This window comes from Solea solea, chromosome 9 (assembly GCF_958295425.1).
Source record: "Solea solea chromosome 9, fSolSol10.1, whole genome shotgun sequence".
NCBI classification, from domain to species: Eukaryota; Metazoa; Chordata; class Actinopteri; order Pleuronectiformes; family Soleidae; genus Solea; species Solea solea.
Window position 1 is genome coordinate 9,600,605 of NC_081142.1, and position 20,748 is coordinate 9,621,352.

A 20,748-nucleotide genomic window follows, 5' to 3' on the forward strand; every position below is an offset into this window, starting at 1 on the left:
CTGGAATTGGGGCTGGCGACAGAGGAACTATATAGGTCCACTGGGACACAATGGACCGGGTATTACTGGAGCAGAGCTGGCTTAACTGGGCCAAAGCTAATGTCATTATTTTTCCAACTATGTTGTTTCAAACCAATGCAGTGGACCAATAAAAAAAAAAAAAAAAGTCATTGACAAATTTCAACTAAGTCTATAAATCAGATTATTAGAGTCAATGGGATTCATCTTCACACAAACACATCCATTAATGGTAAATATATGTCAGCTTGAAGATAAGTGGTTAATTAAAAGCATTTCCAGAGATTTGGGTCCTGACATTCTCTAAGAAGCACATACTTAGGAGCAGGAGAATCTCCGAAGGATCACCGCAAGGCGACCTTGAGGTTCTCCAGCAGCGCTCTCACATAATTATGCTTGGACGGAGAAGTATGGATGACTCGGGCGTTAACATATTATAGAGATTATATCTGCTCCACACAGAGTTATCTGTTCGTAGACAGGGTCATGACATCGTCCATAAAAGCATGAACTTGACATCATGTGCTATTGAATAGGACCAGAAACTAGCGATAGAGAACTTTTGATTAACTGTGTCAAAGTTATTCTGAAACACATCATGAAGACAGTAGATTCTGAATTATGATAAGGTATGGTAGAGACTGTGGTAAATGCTTTAGATAATGCTAAGTATCTCATGTTAACCATAACTGAAGCCTTAGACACACATATTGTATGAGCTGTTAGCACTTTGCTCCACATGCACACACACACACACACACACACACTAGACACACAAACACACAGGAGTTTCCCATGACTCCATTCCACATTCCCAGTTCTCCGAAAGTGAGGGACTCTCACTGCCCTCATAATTGCAGTGCAGTCCCCTCACTGAATCACACAATAAATCTGTTGACTCATGGCCTCAGTTACACTGACTCTGAAAACACCACGATATATAATACTCGTAAGAGTTTACACCAGGGAATCTCCAGCCTTCCTCGGGATGAACCCAATACTAACAAAATGTATTAGTCACTTTCCAGATTTTATGAGTTTGGGCTCTTTCCCTTGGTGACCTGAAGATCTATTGTCTAAACATGTATTTTTATATAATTTATACAAAGTGACCAAGATCATTTTCATGTCTGTTAGTGATTCTTCATAAATACATTTGTTTGTAAAAATGACATCATCTCTCTTTTCTCTGGGGAATATTTTGCAACGAAAACAGACAAGTTAATTGTCTATGCTACCTGCAGCTCCGGGATTCTACTCAATCTTACAACATGGAGATTAATTCTATGTCTCCTCTAAAGACTGTGTGTACACAGCTGGGGAGTCTATTTTCATTTTCACCCAATTCCTCCCCTTTCCCTCATCTCCTCCCCTCCCTCTCTCTCTTTCGCTCAGTCTCCACTCCTCATCAGGAAACGTCCATGACTACTCCACAAAGAAAGTCTATTCTGTCAGTCCTGTGGGGATGTTGAGGAGCGGGACGGGGTATAGTATTTGTTGCCAGATGTCTTTTGAGCTGCCTCTGACAAACTCAACCCCTCCGATGTTGTTTTGTCCAAGAAAAAAAAGAATCCTTGAGTTTCACGGAGAGTGGAAGAAATGCTAGGAAAGTGACAATTGCTACAGTATAGAGGAAAGGACGACAGGAGAGAGGGATATGAGAAAAGAAAAGTGGCCATTATCCTGCCTCAGTTCAGGTAACAGTGGAGGGGGGGCAGGAAGAGGGCGGTACAAAAAGGTGAGGGTCACAGTAAGGTCACACATGAAGGCATAAACATCTCTCTCCTTCTCTGAAAAGGTGAACTGAGGTGAGCAGAGACTAAAAGTAGCCATCAATTCAGACGGGGTTTTTTTTTCTTCTGCCACAGCAATGTGCTACCTTCTTCCAAATGCTTCCCACCACACACACACACACACACACACACACACACACGCACACACACACACACACACACACACACATATTACAGGCCTCTGTTCAATGCCCAGGAGATACACACCAACTGTCTGTCTGACGCTGCATAAAGAAGAGCCTGCTCACTCAGCGCTGAAGTAATGCAGCAGCACATCTGATGGGAACAGCACTCCTGACTGCATGACCACGTCAAAGCTTTCCTGGTACCTGGACCAGTTTAGTGTGTGTTGTAGGGAACGTATTGATAAAACGCAGGGTCACATAGTCTACCACCTCACCAATCAGGCAGTTTGGCCAATCAAATCCTGGCTGACAAAGTCAAATGACGTTTTTCCACTGCATAGTACCACCTCCCCTCGCCTCGACTCTACACAGTTTGGTTGGTTTTCCATTACAATATAGTACCTCCTCAACGTGGGCGGGGTCATCACAGCACGGCTGCATGAAATTGCTGCGACTTTGTTTTATTCACGACACACACAAACTAGTGACGTGTGACTTGTAAAGCAGTTGTTTTTCGATGTACTGAATCCTTAGAATCCGTTCATTAAAAAAGATTTGTTAAGCACTTCATCCATGACCGGAGCACAGACTCTGACACAGTCACTGAATACAGCGGCTGGGTTTGTGATGTAGCTCGCCACTGGCAATCGCAGGCTTTCAGCAGTGCTGTCACTAAATACACCACAGTCCTCTGTTAAATGATGAGATTTGAGACATTTCTTTGCAAAATGCTGGAGACTAACCCACGTTTTCAGGATTGTTGATTGTTTTTAACTGATCTACAGTTGGGCATTGGTCGCTTTGATTCTTGTGCCTCTTCCAGTGACGGCACTCTGGCCAATCAGTGGCCGGCAGTCTGATGAAGTCACGCATAGTATCGGCTCAGCTCGCTTGGAACGTCACCTGAGCAGGAACTAAAAAAAAAGTACCAGGTACTATCACTAATGGAGAAGCAAAATAACCGCGCTGTGCCGAGGCGACAAAAAAGAAACAATGACAAACAGAAAGGAGGATGAGCTCTCACCTCTCTCGCACTGTGGACCGGTGAAACCATAAACACAGGCGCATCTGTTGGGCCCGATGCAGCGTCCACCATTCTGACAGCCTTTCTCACACACAGCTACAGGAGACACGGGGGGGGGGGGGGGGGAGAGACAGAGAGTGAATCACAGAGAAGCTACACATTAACACACTCTTTTCTTGTCACAGACACAAACACTGGTCTTTCATTTAGCTTCAAATGACTTCACTGTTGAATAACTTGCTTCACTAACGCATAAACACACGCTGCATTGTATATTTGTATTACAAACATATGTGAAGATTGTCACGGATGACATCAGTCCTTTGGCCAGTGATGTTAACCCTCCTCACGTCATGTCTCACTTAACTCCAAAAACATGTCTAACCTTTCAAAAGGATTAGACTAGTCTGAAAACAGGTCTTAATTGACTAACGAGGTCTGAATAAAAGAAGCAAAAAGTCTGCAGAGCTGCAGCAGCTTCCACTCACGCTGGCCACAGTGGCTGCCTGTGTAGCCATTCGAGCAGGAGCACGAATCCTCGGCGCAGCTGCCTCCATTCATACACCTGATGTTGCAGGACTGAACTGTAAGAGACAAGAAACAGAGAGGGACATGAGGGTGATGAGAACGACTGTGAAGATGAGCATGAGAACAGATGCACTTCAAAAATCAACATTAGAAACTTCACTCTTCTCGTTCTATCAAGAAAAAGAAGCTGCGACGTTATGTTTAGTGTCAAATAATTTAATTTAGCTGACTGACTGGTTACAGTAAGGTTTTTGTTTTTTTATTCTAACCCACTCTAAGAGTTGTTTAAGAACATCTTCACATTTTCTGTTAGTTTTGTTTTATCAGACAAAGCTCAAAGGCCCCCAGGCCACGAAACCAAAAAAAAAAGTCAAGCCGACTGGGATCAGGCAATAAGTCAAGCCAGCTGTGTGCTACAGTCTGTCATTCAGGAATTTGCTGAGAGGAGAGGGAAGAGGGAAACTGGGTAAGGGGTGTAAGTCAAACGTAGCAGGATGCACAAAGAAAGAAAGCATGCCATTTTGAGTAAACAGACAAGTAGAGCTGTTATAATCTGAAACAGGACCTTCCGGCGGGCAGACTGCTTTGTCAAAGTGTGAGACTTAGGTCTTAAACACGTAGCTGCAGCTTCCATAAGAGAAACTAATTGGTCCTCTTGGCCGACAGCTCAGCATCTTTCAGCTGAGCCAGCCTTTTACCATACACAAGAGGACAGCAGACACCTACAGTGCTGGATGTCAGCAGACTGTTTTCTCACATCCTGTTTTACTTCTTCCTTCAGGCTCGACTCAGGTGGATGTCTTACTGTCTTTTACCTTGTGCTCTTACTGTTCTTCCTTCATCCACTTTCCCTTATTCCCCCAGTGCCTTTCATGCTCATCTGTCTATCTCTTAAATGCAAGTTTAACATCAATTTCCTTTCCCTCTTTCCGCTTCGCTTTCCACTATGTCTCTCTCTCTCTTTAAGTGGCGTGCAGCAGAAGAAGGGAAATGACTGGGCTTCCCCTTAGGTGACTCTTTCTAATGACAAATTCTGTGTACGCACACTTGCCAACAAGGGACATTTCAGCTGCGACAATCCATCCACTTATTCTGACTGTGCCCAAGCACACTAAATACTTGTGTGAGTCATGATGAGCCACTTTACTCTCAGGTAGTTCCTCATCGTAACGACCCTCGCTTACTTACATGCAGAGACTTCAGTTACATGAGTCAAAGTCAATAGTACATATCTTGGACCCTGCAGAGTTTCAGTAAATGCAAGGCAGAGATTGTCAACAAAGCTTTCATGTCTCCATGTACTTAATGCATCTTAAGTCTGGAAGAATCTTTTTCATATGCAACACTTGGCAGACTCTATGCACAGATTTGGCAGAAAACGTCATGGCAACATATGGTCATCAATTAAAGCAAATAGTTTGGGGCTCTGGGGCAATCCAGGTTTTTATGTTAGTGTAGACTGCTGGCTCTCTCTCTCTCTCTCTCTCTCTCTCTCTCACTTTCCATCATTCGCTTTCACTCTCATGGGAGTTCAGTCAAGTCGTCCTATCAGGTTTCACCTTAAGCTGTGTAAAGCCACAGTGCGCTCATTTGACTCTGTTGTCCTTACTCGGGCCAATGCAAAGTGGCAGTGATGTGAAGCTTTCTAAGAATAAGAATAATTATTGCAGTAAATAATTGCTGTTTTCCCAACTGTGGAGCAAACCTTGGAGGAAACCATTCCAGTGAGCTGTAACCTAGACTCACACAAAACAAAGGGCATCTTGGGTAAGCTCATGCATTTTTCAACAAGTCCCCCTCCCCATGAAAACATATTTTCAAATAGGTCAAGGCAGGGGAAAGTATTGGGAAAGTATTTGGCAGAGTGAGGTGGATGGGGAAAGAGACTCTGCAGCAAGAGTCTTTCTGTCCCCTTGTAGTCACTGATGTTTCTGCCCTCAGGAATAAATGATGATGGGATAAGTGCTGATAGGATGGAAAGAGACTGAAGGTATATAAGTAACAGATATTCAGCTCATGTGTTTTATCTGTTACAGGAACTAGATAGGAGGAAAGGGAGGAGAAGGAAGCAAACAAGCCTATTTGGAGGCAGAAGACGATGATCTCACTGGCTGACTTTGCAGCTCACTCCCCCTTTTCATGGCACTCCCTCCCCCACAGGTGAAGAGGCATGGTTTGCCCCAATAGCCTGTGTCTGAACAGCTACACGTGCAGAGCAACAGGATGTGTGCGCACGCTTGCATCTATGTGTGAGTCTTCCACGCATACGGAGCAAAACGAGTTGGGTGTAGCTTTGAGGCACCACAATGCACCTCTGTATTCTGGTAGTGTCGACGGTGAGCCGCTCACATCTGGGTGTTTTTTACGAGAGGCTGCGAAACACAGGAAGTCCAGATTTCTCTGTGTGTGTGTGTGCACACGCACATGTGTACGTGTGTGTGTGTGTGTGTTTGGGTGCATGGCCACACATGTCTGATGGAAAGCTGAGGAACTTTACAGCTGTGTTTTGTCCTGATTTACTCAGACGCCAGGGACCAGAGACTGGTCAGCTGCAGTTTCAGTGTTGGGCAAAGTAATGAAATGAAATGGAAGGCTATATGAGATGCCGTCACAGCAGGCTGATTTTTGGAAAATCTGAGGCCTTCACCTTTTTATTTGTGGAGACAGTAACTCACGTCTCTAGCCTGAGCCGGCAGACCAATTGATTTGCTTCCATACATCATAACAAGACCAAGCAACATTTGCATTAACAGTCCAGTACTGTATCTAACATTAAGGAGGATTTATTGGCAGACATTCAAGATACTACCCATGTGTACGTGTAAGTAGTTTGTAAGTGCACAATCACTTAAAAATAGAAATTGTTGTTTTTCACGGCCTCAGAAAAAGCCTTCTTTGACGTACATTTACTAGTACAAGGAGGCCACCGTAATTCCCTGACACTTGAAAAGGAAGGGGTGAGTGGAGGAGTCGTCCATTTGTTACAATCTGCAGTCTCACCATTAGATGTCACTAATTCTTATACACTGGACCTTTGAATATGGAATATTTTGACACGGCGTGGCTTCTAATTAAAAAGGTCCTCTGTCAGGTGGTTTGGTTCTTATCATTTCTTATTGTCTGGGGGCTGGCCCTGGGTGCCAGGTCCTCCATGGGTTAGGCGCACATACATCCAGCTATCTGTGCCTGATAGGCCTGCTGTGGAGGGCCGACCGGACACTGTCATGGTCCCCCACTCTAACTCCTGACCACATCTAGTGACAACCCCTACACACACACACACACACAACACTCTGCTTCACTTAACGTGGGACTTTAGTGCTTCAAACTGTTATAGCCAGTGTTGTTGTTGCTGTGGTTCTACTTGGTGTTTTTTCGTTCATATTATCGTTGCCTTTGTTACTGTCATGGTATAATGTTGTCTTTTGTCTTTAGTGCCTCTCTTTCTCTCCCCTGATCCGTCTAACACGCATCCACCCCCACCTTCAACCCTACAATAGAAGTCAGTTTAAAGACAGGTGTTTCTCAGCAATTGGGGCGAGAATAACCATGGTCATAATTTCATAATTATGGTTATAGGAAGTCACAAGGTAATAAAGATGACCCTGTATGGTTCTGTGCACAGCTGCTCTGCTGTAAGAATGTCTGGTTTTCTTTAAGGCTGACTTGCTAGCCCTTGTTGTCTGGGAAGTGACGTATATCTCCAGGTTATCAGTAAACACGTTTCATGCAACTCCAAGACCGCCCTGGCTTTTCCTTTCACTGTTTCTGAACATGTGTACATTTCTGACCATCTGCTGATCTATCTACATAAACACATGGTGTGGCTCCAGTAGAAAATCACAAATCTGTTTCTGATTTATTTGAATGTCTGCATTCCACAGGCAAGACGCAAGGCATAGAGATGCTATCTGTAACCCATTGGAGCAGGGTGCTAGAATCAGGCTGCATAATTAAGGCCGAGGAAATTGGCGTTTCCAAACGGATCTCCATTGAGTTGCAGTTTGTTTCCAACTGCACTAAATGATCCTATTGAATGGAAAGAGGAGCAGTACAATGCATAGTGTTTGCCACTATAATAGTCCAATTACAAGGCTTTGTAACTTTGATAAAAACCAATAAATGAAAACCAAGTGTTTAAACACACAGCATTAATTTCTACAGTTTGGGGTCTCTCAGCCAAAACCACTTAGTTTGATGACACTGGGAAGTAGCATTGGCTGTTTGGTATTGTTGGCTTGTCTCATTTAGATCCCCTGTGTTTTTTCACTTTATTGAGAGAGCTTCAGCAGCAGAACACACAGCAAATGACAATAGGTAGGTGTAATCCATCCAAACACACTGACTAACTAGCACCACCCAATATTTCCTTCCTTACTCTGGCCTTTCATGTGGGCTTTAGCTCAGAAATGAGTGCACAGAAGGGTAAAGCAGATGAAGTCATTAAAAGGCAATCAAAATTAGACGGTCCATTAGTTAGAAATATTGATTTTTATGTATTTGGAGCGTTGAAAACGTTTTGGGTGATGTATGTACACTAATCAACATCTGGCATGGCAAAAATTAACAATGCATTTAACAGATCATAGAGCAACTCAGTGGCTGAGGATAAAAGTCACCATAAATCCCAGCTGACAGAAACTGAGAATCACCAAGTGTGACAATCAATTAGTTCCATCTTCTGCAAAGCTCTCGCAGTTACTTCACTTTCAAGCGTCATTCCGGTCTCTGAGGGACACGAGTCTTGCCAAAGCACTGACTCTGCAGGAGACTCTGTCCACCCCTTCCTTTTAAGGTTCATCCTTACTTGTAGATGGAACAGATCCCACTTTACACCTCTGGGTCATAACATACATGTATGGTATTCTATCTGTCTGCAGTCTACCTGTGTGTACAGCCACATGTGTGTAATGGAATGTGAGCATGTGAAAAGTGTCGGACTTCAGGAATGACCCGACAAGCTGACTTTGGCCAATTGAAGCAATAAAGCTACACTTTGCTTGCTCCCCGAGTGCTGCTTAGTGACCTGATTCCAGCGTGTGCTGTACATAATAACTTCATTCTTAAACCCTGCACACAATGCACTGATCTCACAGAGTGTGTGAAATGTGATTTCACACACTCTGCGTGTGCTCACACACACATGCAGAGTGGTCTGCACCTAAGGCCTGCAGACTGAGCTGGAGTGGCCAGACTCTCTACTTTAATCCTGATAAAAACCTGGTGACCTGCAGTCTCTAGTGCAAACCTAGGACTCTACATGCTACAATTACACTGGCTGCATAACTATTCTGGGGTGGAACCATTACATCTGTAAAATTATAGAGCAATTGAATGAGTAGAAGATGAAACTGCTCAGTGTAACTGGCTACATCAGGAGTCTAAGCTGCTTGGCAGGTTCAGAAGTTCAGAGGAAAATGCATTATTTCTATACTTAGACTTGCAACAATGATCTAGGGTTCTGTTCTGCTAATCACTTTGTTCAATAAATGATGAGATATGGCGCTGAAAAGGCCAAAGGCTATAATAAGTAGAATGTAAGCTCAGCTTAGCACAAAGACTGGAAACAGCGGGAACAATTAACTCTTTTTTGGACTCTGCAAGACAAAGTAAACTGACTGCAGCTTCATTCTAACTGTAATGGACAGATGAGTGAACTCTCCAACAGAAAGAGAATAGGCACATTTTCCAAAATGTCAAACAAATCCTTTAATCATAGTTTATGGCTGAATGCAATGATATTTTTTTTTTAATTAGCATTTCGGGTTCCTTTCTTCCCTGATAAAACATTTGGTCCATAAAATATATATATAATAAAAGTTGTTTGGGAAGAAATGTAAATTGCTCTGGACAAACGTGTCAGCTTGAATGCAGATAGAATTTGATTCTGTTTATCCCATTATGATGAAGTTTGATGTTAGGAGAACATGTTATTGTATATATACTGTGTGTGTGTGTGTGTGTGTTTGATTAGAAGCATTACTGACCTCCTGCTCCTGCTCCTGCTCCACAGCTGGGAGAGAGCTGACCATTCGAGCAGGTACACATGTTGGGTCTGGAACAGAAGCCATCGCCACAGGAATTCCTGCAAATTGCTGAAGAGGAGGAGAGGGGAGAGGGTAAGAGAGGAGAGAATTTGCTCTTTCACTTGTTTTTCGATAGTGGCATTTTTTTTTTTTTTATCTTTTCCACTGGGCTTTGTCGTATCAAAAGTTTAAGGATTACTTACGAACAATACACTGGTTCCCGCCGGGCAGTGTCTTCCATCCTGGACAGCAATATGAATGAAAGCGAGAGCCACACACATTGGGCCTAACGGAGACAAAGAGATAGAACAAACAAACTCACTACTCACCCAGACCTCCCAAATATATTTTAGCAAAAATCCCTAAACAAATACACACAGTTTTGAGTAATCTTCTGAGCTGGCCAAGACCTGCACAGCTCTGCTTTCAGAATAAACAAAACAACCTTTGATACGAAGCCTCCTCGAGTGATGGATGGAGGTATTTTCAGAGAATGGAGGGAAGAATGAGGCGTAGGATTTTCATTTTCGTTTAAGGCTAAATTTAACATTTGAAGGACAATAAGGTTCCGCCATTTCCTCAAATCACAGACTTGGCTGTCCTGTCCTCTGGCAAGTATCCAGTCATCCTCCGCATTGCTGCCCACCCCCCTCATACAGCTCTGATTCTTCCTGTTCTAGGGAGCCTGCAGTGAACTTTGACCCAGTTTGACAGATGTAGGAGTCATAACAGTGCATATAGTGCTTGACTGGCCTGACAGGTTAGCCACAAAGTTTTATGCCGAGGAAATGGCTAAACCACATCTAGAGATGACAAGCTCGGCTCACACACACATAAACGTGCAGTGGTACTTAAGTGTGCAGCTGCCTTACAATCTAATGCAAAGTACACTTCCCTTTCACTTTTATCATCCATGAATAATTACACTCCTTTGCCTGTAGCTCAGTTTATTTAGAACTGGACCCAAAATACCAACATGCATCAATCCCAAAGCCCAACTCCACATCTATAAGGAAGTGTGAGTCACTGTGTGCACTCAAGTGAAATACCCTGCAGAAATCGGTTTAACAAGCTGAAGGGATTTCAACCATGTGGTTGTAGTAATGATATCCTTGGTGACCTCTCAGAGTGTGTAATGGCAATAATAATAATAATAATGATGATGTGTATATCTGTGCTGGTGGTTTCTTGTTTGCAGGACCATAGCGTGGTAAATTGTGAAAAAGCCTTATCCAGATGCTCATAGTAGAGTAATTTGCCTCAGGGATCACATCACATCTCACTTTAGTCCATTTCTGCCCCCTGGACACGATTTATGACTGTTTAAACTTAGGCTACATCACTCTGTGTTTTCTGACAGAGACCGAGGACTAGTAAAATTGGAGAATAATTTAACAAGCCTTTAACAAGGGATACCCTAGCGGTTTGATATACTTTTATAAAGTTGAGGCACGTTTAAGGGAGTAGTTAAAATAATCTAAAGGGTCAAGTGGTACTGCAGAGGCTATGATATTCTAGTTTTAGCAGCCTAGAATGAATAAAGTTTAAAAAGTTGACCTGACGATTGGCTTTTTCTCTCATAAAAATGTAGATGAGATGGAACATGCAGTTAAAACGTGGGGACTGCAAGACTAGAGCTAAAGTGGAACGTGAAGTGTTTGCTCTGATGAACTTTTCAAGTTCCTCCAGCATGAAACAGATGACCTTCCTTCCTACTCACTAGACAGCATCCACAGTAACCCGGGGCTGTCACCAGGCAGATGACAGCTGGGGTTTGAATCTCTGATGCATAGCTAGCAGGGTACACCTCCAACCACATTACCAGATGGTATGTGGGGGACAGAGAGACAGACAAACAGGTGGGCAAACAGACAAGATATATTTATGTAGGCAGAACTAGTGGTCAGACAGAAAGGGGGAAACTAAAACAGACGTGGGAGAAAAGACAAAAGCAGAGAGGGCTGAGGCGAAAAACGCGACGGCTGGCTTTGCAGGGAAAGTGGAAGAGGGACGGCAGTGGGGAGAAGGGAAAACAGGACGGTGGGAAAGGAACAGGAGAACAGTGGGAGGGAAAGCAAAACAAGTTTCTGTTGAGAAGAGGAAGAAGCAGGAGGAGGAGTGGGAGCAGAAAGCAGGAGATATGGAAACGAAAGGAGACAGCAGAAGCTTGGTGAGGGTCGAACTTCGGGGGGGAAAAAACACACACAAAAAACTTCAGAAATGCATCGATCGAGACGTCTGCATTCCGTCAATTAATGAGCAGGGAACCACATTTCCTCCTGATCTAATTAGCTAGAAAACGTTCAAGAATTTCCACTGTTTTAGAACTGGACGATGGCAGTATATGGAGGATTATGCAGGCCTGATTTTGAGGTGCTATGGTTTGTTATTCTTCATCTCTCTTTCCCTTCTTCTATCGCAAAGAGGGGGCTTTTGAGGGTGAAGTAAAACAGACTGAAAGACTGTCATAAAAAAGGAGTTTAAGCCCCAGGGGTTTATCCTCAATTTTGAAATGTCCTACTGTTCTCTGGATTCAATCTAAAGAAGATTAACTCTTCAGTGGCCATGTCAAAGCCTTTGAAGTTCCCTCCTGCTCTGTGGACGGCTCATTAACTTCTATTAATAGTAATAAAGAGAAAATGGGTGTTGAATGGAGTTAAAACAAACACAGTAGTGAGGGTTCAAAGTTTAAAAGAGGAGACAGTATCAACCTCCATAATAATCATAAATCTATTCGCTTGTATTCGCATATCATTTATCATCATGGAACTTAGATAAAAGTCTTTTTGACATTTTCCATAAATTACATGTTCCACAATTAACTTTAGTTTTCTGTTTTTGTTAAGTATTGAGTGTATATGGCATCCTTTGGTTACCAGAGAGTTATATAAAGTTATACTATTCGAAAACGCTCAATCACCAGTGCTGTTATGAGGCCGTAGCCTGAGGGTCCTGCTCCTTTGCAGGAATCCAGGGGGTCAAATGTTAAGGCAGTTTAGAGCGGCAGCCTCCACTAAGCTCCAAAGAAGGGCAGAGCTGGGCAGGCACAGAAAATGACTGCAGACAATCTGTTTTCATAAAGACACAGACCATAAGTTCACAGTTGCCAGGGCTCCAGGTCAGGAGTCTGTGTCCATGTGTACTGGTCATAGGTCAAAGGTCTTCTGCCTGGCATCTGAACCACCTCAGCAAAACTCTTCCATGTAGCTGCCTGTAGCAACATCAAGACTTGTTGGTCATACAAAATGGAGTGTGTAGTAGTTTTGATGGCAGAAATTGAATTTTTTTTTATCATTACTTAAAAGTAAATATGCTTGGTTTTCCTAGACTGACAATAAGCGTATTACACGTTTGCAGCGGCCAATATCTTATGCCGTAGGGTCCACGTGAGTCTAGGATTCTATACATATTGCATATTCCAAGTTCTCACCAGGAATTTGGCCTAATTTGTACTTCCTTGTATTCTTTGAGTGCGGAGTAGTACATGTGTACAAGTCAGTGGTCTTCCTCACACAACCTCAAGCAAGTTTCCATGGTTTCGGTCTTCTTCGTTGAGTCTTTTGCCCAACTCACAAAATGTACATCACGTGGAGCCTAAGTCCTCCGTCTCTTACAATCAGCAGTCAGATGTCACTAATTCTGACACGCATGACCTTTTAGTCTGGTTTTAAAGCAAGGCCGAAGTCTGAAGTATACACAGGAGGCTGAGGCAATTATACACTTATACAAACACACTTATGGCTCGTATATTCAATATCTGATAATAAAAACCTCCTTAATGTTACACACTGGATTTGACCACAGGTGGTGATAAATGCTAGATGAGTAGTTAGTGTACCTTGTGTTTTAGTTTAAGTAGAAGGGAACATGAATACAATTTATAAACATATTAAAATGTCTCATTGTAATGAAAAGCACCATTTAACTTCACTCACATGGCAGATAAAAGCTGTCTGATAAAAGTTTGAAAGCTTCTCATGATTGCTCAGAAGAAAGGAAGGGAAAAAGAAAGCAGTTTGTGATTTTTGCTTAAACTGTAAAATCCTTATGAAAAAAAAAAGTCACCAGACTTAAGCAGCTGTGATTATTATGGAGACAAGAAAACAATGGGTCCTTTTCTCTTGGAAATATTGTCCTTCTAAACCCATGCCATTAAAAAAAAGTGAATTCAATTAAGAGAAAAATCAGAGTGAGAGACTGTTAGCAGTGCAGCCAAGAAGGGACTTGGCCATGTTTGTTGTGAAGACTCTTCTGGCTGAGAGACAAGAGATTAAGCTCTATATTAAATTAACTTAAACTGTGGTCTACCATATAAGCCCCAGAGAAGATATTTGATTATTCTTCTGTGCCATGACAACAAAATGTATCAAATGCCAACATCTTTCTTAACTTGTATGATTCGTGGCTAAACTAATACTGTTTGTGATCAGCTATAAAAATAACTTAACTGTAAATCAAACACAGCTCTGCGCAGAAATATGCTCACAAGGAGCCTTTATGCACGAGAATGCACTTTTGTTTTATTTATTGTGAGTCAGTGTGTGTGGCAGTGTGGAATGTGGGGAGCAGACTGATGGCTAAATCTTTTTACACTGCCTGACATTAAACAGAAACGGCTTTATTCACAGACCACATGCCAATCAGCCGTCCCAGATAATCCTCTCCCTCTCTCTCTCTCTCTCTCAGTCTTACTCTGTATGTACAGTAAATATAGAAGGTAGACACATAAAAACCTAAAATGCTCCCTGAAGCACATTAAACACAAAGAGAGAAGTTGGCAGATGTTCAGTTATCGCAAATACCTTCTGGAGGTGTTTCATGAGTTTTCATTATGCTCCTTGTCCTCATATCACTTATTTCTGGTGTGACGAAGCCTTATTCTCCTTTCAATGTCTACATAGTAGAGGCAGAGTATAAATAGAGGATACTAACCAGACCATTGAGGTGGTATGGACATACAAGAAGGGACTTGAGTGTCCGCCAAGTGAGCCAGCATCCAAAAGGACGCTTTTCAGCAGAACTGGGTACAGCAGAGCCAAGTTAATATAAGATGAGTGGCTACACCAAAAATACTCCAACGGCTATTCTAACACCAGAGACTGCATTCATCTATAAATATTCAACTTTTTGGGGGCATTAAAAAGAAAGTAAGAGAAACCCTCCATGTCTGCCTCACACTTTCCTTCTTTTTTCAACCAACCAGACAGTTCATCACTCATCTAGTAAAGCAGACAAGCCAGGCAGCCACCCGGGTCTAAAGTCTGATCAGATGCCGCCCCTTGAGTGGACCAGTGCCAGCCTTTAGTGTGGGAGCCAATAAATCAGAGTCAGTCAGCATAAGACCGGGCACTACCAGAGACAGACCAGGGGATATGGAGCTCCAGCCAGCAAATAAACACTACACCTCAGCCCAAGGCCAGTGTAATGACCATCATTAAACTAACCTCCCTCCATCTCCCACAAAGAGAATCTGTGAAGCCCACACTGAGTTACTGACAGACAGTTCACTGTGGTGCAACTATTGGATGAAAGCATTATGGTACGACACAAGCATGGGTTTGCATGTATTTTGGGTTGTCGGCGTGAATGAAGGCGGCCGTTGCGTACACTCCGTTAAGGAATATCCAGGCGGTGTTTATCTCTGGTTGCCATAGCACCGAGTGACTTGGACGGTGTTGGCACCAAAGATTTGTCGTAAAATTCACTGATTTCTGAATAAAACACAGTTGGCTCACACTATCTGACATATCAACACTTAGTCATCACATGAGTGGTTAGATGACGACGAATTATCTCGAATGATTTCAGATGATCTGTAATTGTTTCAGCCAGTGACACTGAAACAGTTATACGGCAGAATAATTCAACACATTAAGCGTGTTTGCTTTGGCCAGATTGCATCAGAACATGGGAGCTGGTTTTAAATCTGGGGATAATTCCAGTGAGTAATAATTCCAGTGACAGTTACCAGGCAACACCTAGTATTACAATAAAAATAATCAAAAAGATGTTGAACCATTTTGTCAAAAAAAATGGTTTTTTGTTTGTTACGCTGGATGCTGTGTAAATTTGTCACCTATTTATTTCAGTACACAAAGCCCATTGTATGAGCAATTCATTCCTAACACAGTGGTGTTTCCAGAACTTAACAATGCAATGGAAAAAGTCTTCAGGCTTTTGTTACTTGTTTTCATGAAACCACACTATTTGACGGGAATAAAAATGCTATTGTGCAAGGTCTCCTGGTTTCTCTTTTCTCTTCGCTGGCCTTCACTCTCTGTTAATGTGAATTGTAGCTGCAGACAAAACATAAAACATCAAACTCAGTCCCAATCCTCTCAGTTTATCAGTGAACACATGATGGAGCAGACAGGATAAAGAACATTGAATTAAAAGTGAAATAACTTCATATAAACCATAAATGCAAATATAGGAATTGACTTCAAAATGAACCATAATAAAATAAAAGTGGAATTCTATTTCTATTATGCAGCTGGAACCTGTGCAGAACATGTTTTTCTAAAAGAAAAAAAACACCAGTTCCAGACTGCATGTAGGCTTAGCCACACGCTATTAATGAGCCTCAACTGAACTCAATTTACAAAGTTTGGTTTTTTTGTCCGTCTCTTTCACTGTTGATCTTCTTTTTCATGTCTTTCATCTAATTTCCTTAGGTACTCTGCTTTCTTTTCTTGTGTGCCTCTCCTGACCTCTGTTATTCCTTCGGCTGTTTTGTCACCTACAGCAATGAAACAAATGCCCCCTTTCATACCCCCCCCTTGGGTGATACGAATACCTCATTTCCTGTGGCTTGGCACTGGGGGGGAAACCATAAGCTGGGACAGATGGGAGAATGATTGGAATAACTGACGCTGACACCAAAAAACGGGCCCCAACAAAACATCTTTTGTTTTGTGGCGAAATATACAGTAAGAACGTTTTTATTTGCTACACTGACATACGTCCCACACCCAGATCTGGGGGTGTTTGGTTGGCTTGGGGGGGGTCGCAGCTGGTGAGAGGTGATGTGATCCCTGCAGTCCATTTCACTGGATACTCCCCACATACAGGCACTCAAATAAACAACACCTTTAAAAACACACACATGTATGTTCACATGTTACGCACACACACCATTCTCCCCACTGCTTGCCTCAAGGTAAAACCCCGGGGGCGGCGATCACACCCCAGCAGCCCTGAACTACTTTCTCCAGATCAACTAATACACTCAAGGGAATTTGGGGAATCATGCTTTTCTCTCATTATTCTCCATGAGATGTAAGGAAAGCTGCATTTCCCCTCTCTTTCCCACGAAAATGTCAATTTGCTGTAAACACACTGTGGGATTCCAGTGTGGCAAGCTGCCTGTTAAGGTTGAACATGTGCTGTTTTTGTGAAAACAATGTGGTAGTATTCAGCAGCATAATTTGTTATAAGGCGATCTTGGCCTCTGCCCAGAAAGCACAGCAGTAGAAAGAGAGCTGCCAGGAAAGCAGCGAGGGGAAAGTCATTTATTTTTTTGAAACCTTTCTCCAGATAGAGCAGCAAATATTCTGAGCTGTGTATGCAAAACCAAACTTAACGCAACTCAGTGGATACTTCTACACTGTAATGTTAACAAAATCAGTACCAGACTGTGTCGTGCACTGCTGATTATTTGGCTTTGACAAAGACAGTGACACTCACACACAGACGCAGACTCTCATCCTTACCCTCTCAGTGTCTCCTGGCCACGGCGTCGAACCCGCTGCGCCGCTCTCTGGTCCACAGCACTGGTTAAGCGGCTCGCCTCAAACGGTGCATTTCCAGTTTGACTACATGCCACATTGACCGCTGCAAGACACACCGCTGCCCATCGCAGCAGCATCTGAGCCAGATTCCCTGATCCCATTGGTTCTGTCTGGCTGTTCCTCCAAGTGCAGCACCCCGTCGTTACCACTCACTTACTTGACTGTCCGTTCACCGGGGTGGACCCAGGGTGAACAGGAAGATCTAGACCTGGATCCAGTCCTGGTGTGCACACCAGTGTAGGGGCTAGACAGAGGACGAGAGGAGATAAAAGTTATGGAATCTTTGCCCCTTATCCATAATTGTAATGCCCTCATTTTCTGGATTGGAAATCACTGATCCAACAGATCAAGTTTATTTTTTACGATTTTGTCGTACAAGTCAAATCACCCCTTTCCGACCTTAACAACCTTGTGAAATGGATATACTGTTGTTGGATATGTTAAAGAAAGAGAAGACATACTGTATGAGAAGAACAACACACACCAAATACTGTATGTATTGACTGTAGACAGGAAAATGTCTTTCTGTGACTACACAGACACAAATATTTCATAGTTATTGTTATTAAAATGCTGCTCATCGCGATTGTAATCATATTAAAGACGTATAAAAACAGGAGGCTTGTCAAACTGTGACACATCTCAGTGTGAGATAGTTTTTGGCCTGTGAATCACTGCATGCAGAACAACCTCCACCCATCAGTTTATCCATCGCACTGTATTATTTCAAGTCGTTTGTAGACGTTGTTTGGATTTAAAGGGAGACATGGCGTATAAGTTGGAAATCCCTGCCCTAAACCATAGCCATGTGCCTGGAGGCAGCCAAAGAGACAGACCAGAGGGAGGACTGATGAAAGGACAGGGGTCAAAGTTGAGTAAGAGTTAAATGGTGATGCAATGATGATCAATTAGCTCAATATTAGATCAATGAATGCACTTCCAAAAACCTCAAATTAAATGACTTTAAATTGCATTTATTGTACAGTACTGGATACACGATACACGATAACAGTCTTCGAAGCCTGTCCTGACTTTATTAAATTGGAAAACACCCAGAGTGCAGCTGGACCGCACAGCCAGGAGGTTTATTTTCTCTTCTATACCTCAACATACACCACAGGTCTGAGAGTGAACTGCGGGCCCCTGGTGATATATAACCTGAGCAGATCCAGCCTGCAGCCCTCAACTTATGAGTCCAACTACATTATCAGGGCTGACAAAGTAAGAAAAAGAAAAAGAAATATGGCCTCCACACATCCCAGTGACTCAGATCAATTTAAATGGAAAATGGAAGATTGAGTAGATGAGCTGTGCACTCGCTAAAGCACGAAGAGAAAAAGATGAATGTGAAGGAGTACTGATGTGAATGTAATTGTACCTAAATTATACATAAATAACATTACCCCCACATAACTCTATTCAAATGTAAGCCCTATTTATCTCCTATATCGCACGATTGTTCATGGTCCATAAAATAAATTCCCAAACCACATAATCCCACACTGATAAACCAAAGAAGAGTCCATAAACCACATCATATTCACAGACAAGAGGCTCAACTCAGACAACTTTCCACCTTTCCAATAAACCCAGAAACACATCAGTTCATTGATTCATTTACTAATCCATTGGTACTTTGATTCTTACAGTTTTCCTTTTCTTTTTTTCCCACATTAAACACGACAAAAGTAGCTGTGGTTGTAGTTGCACGCAGCAAGAGAAGTTTGATGGGGGCGGGATCAATGGTGAACAAAAGAAATGCCTGATCAATTATCGAGAGGAAGCTGCGCTGAGGATCTCTGCTGTCAAAATGAAAACAGGTTCCTACACAATCAATTAAACACCACAGTGAAGCCACAAGGCGTCTCCTGAGCAATGTCAAACACAAAGTCATAAATAAATAAATAAATAAATAAAAGTACAGTAGCGTTAACCACACACACACACACACACGCATATATAGTACATAAATGTAATACACTCTTGTTGATGATGTGTCTGTTGTTTACTGACAGAAACAAAATGTGTTGTTTTTTTTCCCCACTATATTGCAGCACAAACCTCTGTCTGTGTGACACCACAACTTTATGAATGAAGACAAACGCAACAGCGGCGTGTGTGTCCTCTGTCCACGAGTGGAAACGTTCTTTTAACACATCAATAGTTGCACTTCTCCCACACTATGACAACTTCTTTCTGCAAGGCGAGAAATCAATCTGTAAAATGTTTCCCCTATTAAAAAAAAAAGCCGGTTTAAAAATGCAGCTGTCGCGATTCACACACTCTTTACAACAAATGTAAAAATAAATAAATAAAATAAATGTATCATCCATCTTTGCGCATCTTAAACTTGCACAACTCGCATCAATTCCGCAGACGCGCATTGCGGGATAATGTCCCGTGAAACAACGCGCTCGTAAAACAATAGTCACCATCAGCGCTATTGATACGTTGATTGTCAGAGATCACTAATGCACACAATACCTTGCAACAACTGGAGAGCCTTTGGCGTCGAGGAGCCCAGAGTCGGAATTTGAGACAGGATATGCGCTCCAGAATGGAATATTTAACTATAGCCTTGTGAGAAAAAGAGAAAAGTTAGGGAATTGCCCTGTTAGGGAGAGGGGAGGGGACACAGAGTGAGGCAGAGACACAGAGAGAGAGAGAGAGAGAGGGAGAGAGGGAGAGAGGGGGTAGTCACGGACTGCAGGACAAACCCACATTCCTCAAGACTCCTAGAGTCATTATAAAAGGGGCCAAGCAGCTAAACCTTCACACTGTGACCAACATATCTTCACTATCTTCACTCCTTCGGGCCACGTGAGTGATGACACCAGTGAGGGATCTTTGATGGTTGCTAAGCAGCATTTGCATTAACACCAAGCAGTAAGCCAACAGTGGAAACACAATTAGGAAATTAACATTATCCATTAAAAAGTGAGGAAGTCGTGTCATGGGGCTTCATTTGAGTCGACATTCAACAGTTTCTCATGTGGCTCAAAAAAAAAAGAAATCCATCGCAGTTTGTCAAATTTACGCTCGCTGCTCAAATCATCCGGCTATTTACTGCCTGTGATTGACACATCCTTGTGCTTTGTTGCCACAAGTGCTGATAGGAAGTTAACATTGACAGAGTTGCCATCTGGGTGGTATATTGGTGAGGACAGCTGAGCACATCTCAGATGTTTCTACCTACTGTGCTGATTTCACCACTCTCGTGTGGTTCAGCTGGCCTGAGTGATGGTGCAAACGTATTGTTACACCCACAGCATGAATAACCACAATCCAATTGTTCCTGTCAGCAGTAAAGACATTTCACATTTAACAGAGCTTTCCATACTATTGGTTGTACTGATAAGAGAAACATCCAATTCATACGCTGTTGTTTATGTGTGTGTGCTGTTGTGAGGCCCATCATGTTGTGCAGCAGTTGCTGGCCGTCCA

The 20,748-nt window shown here is 42.7% G+C and overlaps 1 protein-coding gene across 1 annotated transcript in view; it reads right to left on the reverse strand.

The window, feature by feature from the left end:
* The window catches only part of fbn2b (fibrillin 2b), a 57,358-nt gene extending 37,417 nt beyond the window's left edge, over window positions 1–19,941 (reverse strand). Inside the window, exons 1-6 of the mRNA XM_058637661.1 lie at window positions 19,789–19,941; window positions 17,227–17,548; window positions 9,718–9,800; window positions 9,476–9,583; window positions 3,449–3,544; window positions 2,961–3,056 (exon numbers count right to left, since the gene is read on the reverse strand). Coding sequence (XP_058493644.1) covers window positions 2,961–3,056; window positions 3,449–3,544; window positions 9,476–9,583; window positions 9,718–9,800; window positions 17,227–17,405 — 562 coding nt within the window. The 5' untranslated portion in view covers window positions 17,406–17,548; window positions 19,789–19,941. The remainder of the gene's footprint in view (window positions 1–2,960; window positions 3,057–3,448; window positions 3,545–9,475; window positions 9,584–9,717; window positions 9,801–17,226; window positions 17,549–19,788) is intronic.
* Between the last annotated feature and the right edge of the window lie 807 nt (window positions 19,942–20,748).